The sequence below is a fragment of the Salpingoeca rosetta genome (assembly GCF_000188695.1).
Source record: "Salpingoeca rosetta unplaced genomic scaffold supercont1.35, whole genome shotgun sequence".
Lineage (NCBI taxonomy): Eukaryota > Choanoflagellata > Craspedida > Salpingoecidae > Salpingoeca > Salpingoeca rosetta.
The window spans coordinates 184,979-193,384 of record NW_004754899.1 but is presented as its reverse complement, the minus strand read 5'-3'; the positions used below and the strand labels follow the sequence as shown (position 1 = coordinate 193,384).

The window sequence follows — 8,406 nt, the reverse complement described above, 5'->3', positions numbered from 1 at the left end:
GTGTGATGGTGATATCAACCGCCAAAGTAGCAGTCGTCATCTTTCAAGGTGTACCCAGCACATGTACACCACCCCCCTCTCCTCGCGTTTGCACCCCTGTTCACACAAAGCCACCACCAGCTCCCACCAGCTCCCACCAGCTTCAACCAGCAGCAACGGTTCGTGGTCTGCCACCAATCGTGTTCTCTTCTCTTCCTCCTCCACTTCTGCTCCGTCTTTGTGTGTGTGTGTGTGTGTGTGAATTTTTGGCGAAGGAAGAAGGACTTCACACAACGATGACGATGACGATGATGGTGGTCATGGTGGTCTGATTCCCCTTCCAAGCCTTGCAGCATTCCTCCTGCTGGCTGCCAAGGCCACTGCTTCCTGAGGGTCGTCGTTTGGGTCGACGGGGTTAGGGGTTGTTGTGATGGGGGACAATGTCAGCCAATAGCTTGGACCAGCGCCGGCCCAGCATAACGCTGCGCACAAGACGGTAAAGATAACATTGTCGTGTGTTTTGTTTTTGTGTATGTCCAGTCCTGCGCTGTCTGTGGTGTCTGCCGGTGTCTGCGTTAACCTGTGGTGACAATGCTGTACTGCGACCGCACTGAATGCTGCCTCGATACGTGATGGCGTCTCGTGTGCTCACCGACACGCATATTGAAGGCACGCCACCCTCTCGACAAAGCTCCAGACAAGCTGCGCACTGCAGGGTTGCAGTGACATTTTGGCGCCAAACCCATTTCACCTGTACGCATCTGAGAGGGCATATGTGTGTATGCGTGTTGTGTGTATGTACATGTGCATCTGCACATATGCGTGTGCATGCGTGTGCATGGCTACGGCATGCATGCGTGCATGTTTGTGCCTTTCGCAGCTGCTGTCGAAGCCACAAGTATTATTCTTGTTGATTATTGTGCAGTTGTGTCTGTGTGTGCATGTATGCGCTGTGCGCTGTGCGCGCACACACACACACACACACTCTCTCTCTCTCTCTCTTGTGCGTGCGTGTGCATGCTGCTGCCTCTTTGTCGTTCTGCGCATACCTTGTCCCTTCCCTTCATGCACAAGCACCCGTCCTGCCTATTTTAGCAGATCCAGTTTGCCAGCATGCATCTGGCCCTGCCATCCTTGGCGCGCTGATACGGGCTCCTCCACAGACCCTTTGTCGAGAAGGGCAACTCCATCGTGCTGTCGCCTTTGGACCGTCACCTTTCACTGCGATCCTCTTCCACCCTTCTTTCCCACCCGACACCCTCTTCCTCTTCGTCTCGATCCCCTTTCATGCATTCGTGTTGCTTGTCCGTGCCTGTGCAATCCGTTCTGCTCTGCGCCCGACAATGGCTCGACAAGAAGGTGAGGCTGCCCACTGATGCGGTGGCTGTGCTGCCGTGCGTGTCCCTATTATGTGTGCGCATATCTTTGCGATCCAGGATCTGACTTTGTCCCTTGCTGGGCGTGCACACGTGGGTGTAAGTGTGTGTGTGTATATATATATGTGTATATGTGTTTGTGTTTGTGTGTGTGTGTGTGTGTCTGTCTGCGTCTGTTTCACCGGATTCGGTGAGGCAGTGCATGGATCACTCACCCATCCGCCTTCCTCCCCTTCTCGCTCACCAGCACGCCCATGCATCATGTCGGTAACAGCCCCAAGACAGCTCAGGCACCCACATGCACGCTCACAAGGAACACCGTGTGCAACCAGCTAGCAAGCCGGCTGTGCTGTCTGTGCTGTGCTGTGCTGTGCCGTGTATACGCTCGGGCACACTCCCAAATGAGGTGCCACGTGCAGTCTTCTCTCTGTTTCCCGCTTCCTTTCCGAGCCAACACTGCCCCTTACCCTTCGCCCTTCCTCTTCTGCAGCGCACACATGGTGCGCCTCCCTTCTTGTTCCTTTTGGGCTGCTTCACTTGCATGCCTGCGCGAACTTCTAGTGCAGCAAACGCATCCCTTTTCCTCCCTCACCCAAACACACGCACACACACATATACGTCTGTGTTCCCGCTACCACGCCCTCTCCACACCCAGCTGAGGGTGCGCGCAGACATGAGCGATCGTGGTTCGCGCTTGCTGCCGCCAAGCTGCTCGGTGTGTGGCTCCCCACCCTTACTACATCAGTGCCTGTATGCATCTGCGTCGCTGTGTATGAGTATTCTACGTTTAAATTGCTTGCTCAACATTCTATTCTGCCATCGCTTGTCCTTTCCCCTGTGTGTCCGCGCCTTTGGCTGCCACTCCTGCACGGCAACACAGGCACACACATATTAATACATACACATACACATACATATACACATACACATACACATACACATACACATACACATACACATACATACACATGCTCACGCGCTCACACCCACACACTCTCTCAGCCATGTAGGCGTTCACACGCGGTGGTGTCCCCTGCCCCGCCGCATATGTGTGCATTTTGGTTATTGACGTTTGCCGGCCAATGCACACGACTGTGGCGCAGCCGTTCTTCTTCCCCTCCTCCCTCTCCTCCTCTTTGCCCCCCCCCCCAGTTCTCCCTCTTCTCCTTCAGCAGCGCCGCCGTCGTCTCTGTGAGCGCTGCAGCCTGGGAGTGGGCCGCAGCCCCACCCATCTCAAACGTAGCGGCTTGCTCCAGCCGTTACTCTGCGCCCTGGATACCGCCTTTCTCCCTCACCCGCCTCGCTCGTCCTTGCTGCTTGACCTCTACTCCCACAGGTACAACTTCACACGCACGCGAAGTCCATGCCCTGCACCGCTCTCCTTGCCCCACGGCCGTCCATGGTCATGTGCTCTCTGCTGGCTTTCGCCTTGCTTCCATTGCATCACCATCATCATCGCACACACGCACACTTCAGGCAGCGCGCAGATACATTCACGCACATACACACTCTCTTTCCTCCTCTTTCTTTTACTTCATCCCTTGCCTTCCTCCCTCCCCCGGTCTCCTGTGCAGTTGTTCTTCGCCATTGGGCCCACCTCCTTCGCTTGCGAGATGCCGCAACCCATATCGCCATCGTTGCCACTGGCGCTCATGCCCGTCCTCCTGGCCGTCCCCCCCCCCCTTGCAACCACGCCCATCTGTCAACACGCGCTCACAGACGCGCGCACGTGCTGGCATGTGCTGACGGGGTGCTACCCGCTGGTTGCTTGCTTGCTTGCTTGGCTTTGTCCTCCACCTGTCTCTGCTCCTTTCCACCCACAACACTCCCATATGACGCCGCTTTCTTCTCGTTTTCTCGCTTCATATCGTGTGTGTCTTTGGCATGTGTGCTCTGCGCCCCTCCTCTTCCCCTCTTCCCCCCTCTTGCTTTTGCATTAAACGAGTCACTGGTTTGGGCTGTGTGTGGTGTGTATTGGAAGGGCAATGGAACAGGGGAAAAGAAACGGATGGTTCAAATGACGCGCGCACAAGGCACAAGCAAGCCGTCACAATCAGTTGGCAGCGTCGTCGTCGTCAGCCTGCACCACGGCGGCGGGGGCGTCGTCGATGAAGTCCTTCGAGTTGACAAAGTCGTCGGCGAGCGTGAGCATGGTTCGCTTGGCGTGAGCAACAGCGTCTGGGCGGCCGCTCAGCCACATATCAGCGACCTGGCCCCTCACGAGGATATGGGTGATGGCTGCCCCAGTCAGCATGCGAATCTTGGCGACGAGACGGCTGTCGAGGAGGAAGTAGTTGGCCAGGCCCGCAGGGATGACGACGCATTCCTCCACTTCGGCGGGGGCCGCAAGCTCGCAGGCCCTCACGAGGGCCATGCAATACTGATGAATTGGGAAAGGACCCATGGTAGTGGTGGTCGGGGGGTTGGGTGACTCAAGGTGCAAACAGGTGGGCAACAAGTTACGTTGGGGCACTGGAGGTGCGAAAATGAACAACAAGAGAAAACAACAACTGTCAGGAGAGGGCGTAAGGGAAAGGAGTGTGCTGTTGGAGGAAAGGGGGGGGGGGGCGAACGCTCAGGGTGATGCCTTTTTTCTACAATGATTTCGAACACTTTTCATCTCGCCAACTCTCTGTGGCCACGATGCACATGGTGTCATGACAAGGCGCACTTGTCGCCCCTCCTGTCACAGTGTCACTATCCACCGAGACGCAACGCTTGTGCAAACAATGGAAGAAAGTATGCAGGCAACAAGCAAGACAAGACACACCCGTGCACACACGCGCATACACGTGCACACACGCGCGCACGCGCACACACACATACACACACGCACACACGCACACGCACACACAAAACAACAACAACAACAACAACAATAAGAACAAGAAAGAAAGAAAGTTTAAGCACGCTTGGCTTTCTTGGAACCATGTCCCGAGCCCTCCTCGTCTTCCTCATCCTCTTCCTCCTCCTTCGCCGCTTTGCTGCGCACTCGACTATGCTGTGGCCGCGCAAACGAGGCTTTCGGCTTGCCGGGGACTGGCGTGAAGAACTGCTGGCGCAGGTCTGGTGGCATGGCATCAGGTGAGTCGTACGTGCGCTTGCTGCCCGCTGCATGCACATCACTGCCGCCGCTGCTGCGTGTGCTGTTGCCGCTGTTGGTGGTCGAGGCAGCCCCAGCCGTGCGTTGTTGTCGTGTATGATTGCCTTTCAGCGACGCACGGCGGCCCTTAGGCGGTGGCACCTCCGCAGCCGTGTCTGCCGGCACAGGCGATGGTGATGCTGAAGACCGCAGCGACGACGACGACGACGACGACGGCGAGGAGGTCGGTGACGACGACGACGATGATGATGGTGATGATGATGATGATGATGATGTGGTTGTAGTTGTTGATGATGCAGATGATGATGATGATGATGACGACGACGACGACGAGGTAGTAGTCGTGGTTGTTGACAGGGCAGGAGAGCCGCGCACAGACGTGGAGGAGGCCGATGAAGCGGATGTTGTTGTTGTTGTTGGCATCGTCATGGTTGTTGCTCGTGGTTGTGTTGCTGTTGTCGCTGTTGTCGCTGCTGCCGCAGAAAGCAGTGGCGACGGCGCTTGCATTGGGTTTGCCGTGACAGCGGCAGGCCGGGCAGTGGTGGCAGCAGCAAAACAAACCGGTGCAATCGACGATCCCGCTGCTGTTGTCATGCTTGGAGTCCACGACACGGGTGCAGGTGCGTGCGGCATCATGAACTGCTGCGTGCTCAGCCAGGGCTGGGGAATGGCGGGGGAAGGGAACGAAGGATACATCAACTGCTGAAAAGGAGGAAAGGTGGGTGGCTGGCGTGTCAAGCCCTGCATCATGATCATTTGCTGTTGTGGTTGCATCTGTGGCATGCGTGTGTATGGCATCATCATGGACGGGTGGGCACCAGCCATTGCCGCGGCAAGCGGTGGCATCGACTGCCGTTGATGTTGCCGTTGTTGTTGTTGTTGTTGTTGTTGCTGTTGTTGTTGCTGCTGCTGCTGCTGTTGTTGTTGTTGTCGCTGCTGATAGCTTTGCGGATAGTGTTGTGGCTGCTGATAGCTTTGCGGATACTGCTGTTGCTGCTGTAACTGCAGTTGCTGCTGTGTGGCTGCCGCTGTTGTGAAGGCAAGAGGCCCGCGCGCGTTGTGCGGCGCGAGGGTTGGCAGCGAAGAGAGTCCAGGTATCGTCTGCTTCGGCTGCGGTGTTTGGCGTGCTGTTGCCTTTTTGCTTGCTTTGTCTCTGCCTGTTTTCTTGGATGCTTTGCTCCTGGGTGCGCCTGTTGTGCGTGCGGTCGCCGCCATATCTGCTGCTGTTGTTGCAGTTGAGGGTGATGATGATGACGGTGCCTTCTTAGAGACAGAATCTCGCGTGGTCGATGGTGCTGATGTGGAGCCCGTCGCTGCTGCGTGCGGCCGGAACACATCACCAAAGATGGGTGGCTGTACACCGGTTGGTACCGACACCGATGCATCACCTTCGACCAACCACGCCGTCTTCTGCTGCAGGCGAAGATTGCGCAATGCCTGTCGCTCGCGCTCACGTGCTCTGCTGGCCTGCTCCGCCTCGTCAAGAGGGTACACGGGGCTGTGGTCTGATGTGAACAGGTCGCCATTGAAGGTGCGCGCATATGCCGGCGTTGTCACGCTGACGTCCCGTGATGCGTGCAGCGCGTGGCTGCCAAACACAATGAACCATGGTTGTGTCACGCACCACGGCACCAACGTATCCTCCTGTGCATACGCGTACACATCTTTTTCCACGCGTGCATGTGCATGCGAGTGTGCGTATACGAGTATACGTATGCATGTGTATGTGTGCGTATACGTGTGTGCATGCGAGTGTGCGTGTGCGTACGTGGGCATGTGTTTGCGTACATGTGCATGCGAGTGTGTGGAGCAAGCAGTAAAGAGGTGAGAATCAATTTGGAATGGTGCACAATGAGACAATGTCATGACCCCAGAAAGCGAGAGAAAAAAGAGGGCAATCACACATGGAGCACTCGCATGCATGCGGCCACACAAATCACACACCAACAAGCAAACACAGAGCAAGCGGCGGCAGTCATGCAATGTGCTTGCCCCATTGGGTTGTCATCGCATGCAAGCGTGGTTAGGTGTTGGAGGTGGATGTGCAATACTCACAGGCTGAAAACGGCTTGTTGGAAACGTTCCACGTGTTGTCCTTGGTCATAAAGTACAGAAACAGGTCAGGCGCATCGTCTGTGTGTGTGTGCGGTTTGTGTGTGTGCGTGTGTGCGTGTTCATGTGGTTGTGTGTGTGTATGTGGTTGTGTGTGTGCATGTGTGTGTGCGTGTCGGTATACGTGCGTGTGTACGTGCACGTGTGTGTGTGTGTGCGCGTGTGTATGTGAGAGACAGCTGAGTATGAGCATCGTCACGCAAGCCACGCTGACATGAGAATCAGAACACAAAACACGCACGCATGCATCGTTCCCTCACACACACACACACACACACACACACACACACTCTCTCTCTCTCTCTCTCTCTCTCTCTCTCTTTTGAAGCGGCACCTTGGGCGGGCTTGTGGTAGATCATACGCAGGTCATCATCCTCTCGTCCGAGCGCCGTCGCGTCTTCGGGCGTCACTGCGAGATACGTTCCGTTGAGCCGCCGTGAAAGGCCCTCGCACCCGCTCATCACAACAGGCAGGCTCGTCCACATGTCCAGCGTGCACCCTGAACAGATGTATGCGTGTGTGTGTGTGTGTGTGTGTGCGTGCGTGTGTGCGCGCGCGTGTGTGTGTGTGCGTGCGTATGTGTGCGTGCGTATATGTGTGTGTGTGTGTGTTTGTGTGTAAACGAACATGCAATTGTGAACAGGGGTTGGGTCAAAATGCCGCACGCACGCAGGCAGACGCGCACACAAGCAGACGCACGCACGCACACACACACACACACACACACACTCACACACACGCACCATCGTAGTTTGCGACGATATCTGGAAGGAGGTTGACTGCAGGATCTGTAGTGTTGAGCGCAAGGAACTTTGGTCGGTCCACTGGCGCGAGCGGTGGGAGCAGCGTGGACCTTCGTGCCACATGTCGTGTTGCTGTTGCTGTTGTGGGTGTGGGTGCACTCGTTGTAGCAGCAGCAGCTGGTGGTGGTGGTGGTGGCGTTGGAAACTGTTGTGTCGAAGAAGAGGGTGATGATGATGATGCGGGAGCGGAGACAGCACCGAGCCAGCGCTGTCGGCCAGCTTGGGATGCGCCAACCTTTGGCATGGCAGCGGCAGCCATCGTCATGCTCACATCATCGCCATGTTGCAGTGGCTGCGACGGCACCTCATCCAGACCCAAGGGCACACTGTCCCCGGTCTTGGTGGTAGGTGAGACCTGCACGCCCGTGGGCTGTACGCGCTCTGCATTTGAAGCGATTGGAGGCGAGACGCCGGCCAGCTTGAACAATTCGTGCACTTTCCTGTTGTGGCAGTTGCCCGAAATGGCCAACAGAAAGGGCAAGTCAAAGCACAGCACCAAAACAGGCATGTGAGAAGAGGAATGCGCGCGTGTGGGGCACACTGCATGACACACGCAAGCATCACCGGGAAGGAAGGAAGGGAAGAGAGGGAGGGGAGGGGAGGGAGGGCACACGCGCACACACACACACACACACACACACACACACACACACACACACACACACACACACACACAAAGAGCAACGCACACGCACACACAGACAGCCTGGAAGGAGCGGGGTTGTGTGCGCTTACGCGTGAAGGAGTGCGAGTGTGTCGAATTCCTTCCACTGGGTCTTCAGTGCCTGACGCAATCCTCGCAACTTGGCTGCCTCCGTCTTGATCTCAGCCTTCTCGTGTTCGTGTGTGTGTGTGTGTGTGTGTGTGTGTGTGTGTGTGTGTGTGTGTGTGTGTGTGTGTGTGTGTGTGTGTGTGTGTGTGTGTGTGTGTGTGTGCTCTGGCCCACCACACTTTGCACTGAACGCGAGTGTGTACTTGTTTTTTCACTGAAGGAGCATGGCGATTGCACGGCACCGCGAGCAGTCAATCTACA

General features: G+C 56.3%; 3 protein-coding genes across 3 annotated transcripts; 1 reads left to right on the top strand and 2 right to left on the bottom strand.

Moving 5' to 3' along the window:
- Positions 1-419: 419 nt before the first annotated feature.
- On the top strand, positions 420-3,101 carry PTSG_10160 (uncharacterized protein; the record flags this gene model as incomplete). Its single annotated transcript, XM_004988440.1, has 8 exons — positions 420-475; positions 649-732; positions 1,075-1,149; positions 1,603-1,675; positions 2,011-2,070; positions 2,508-2,594; positions 2,930-3,025; positions 3,075-3,101. The coding sequence occupies 8 exons, from the start codon at positions 420-422 to the stop codon at positions 3,099-3,101; spliced, it is 558 nt and encodes a 185-aa protein (XP_004988497.1).
- A 307-nt stretch (positions 3,102-3,408) lies between these two features.
- Positions 3,409-3,830, bottom strand: PTSG_10159 (uncharacterized protein; the record flags this gene model as incomplete). The annotated part of the gene is made up of 1 exon (XM_004988439.1): positions 3,409-3,830. Exon 1 carries the CDS (start codon positions 3,757-3,759, stop codon positions 3,409-3,411), a length of 351 nt encoding a protein of 116 aa, XP_004988496.1. The 5' UTR covers positions 3,760-3,830.
- A 112-nt stretch (positions 3,831-3,942) lies between these two features.
- On the bottom strand, positions 3,943-7,619 carry PTSG_10158 (uncharacterized protein; the record flags this gene model as incomplete). The annotated part of the gene is made up of 4 exons (XM_004988438.1): positions 3,943-6,122; positions 6,514-6,591; positions 6,905-7,069; positions 7,314-7,619. Coding segments are annotated over 4 exons (2,414 nt in total), but the record flags the coding sequence as incomplete, so codon positions are not given.
- Positions 7,620-8,406: the final 787 nt, after the last annotated feature.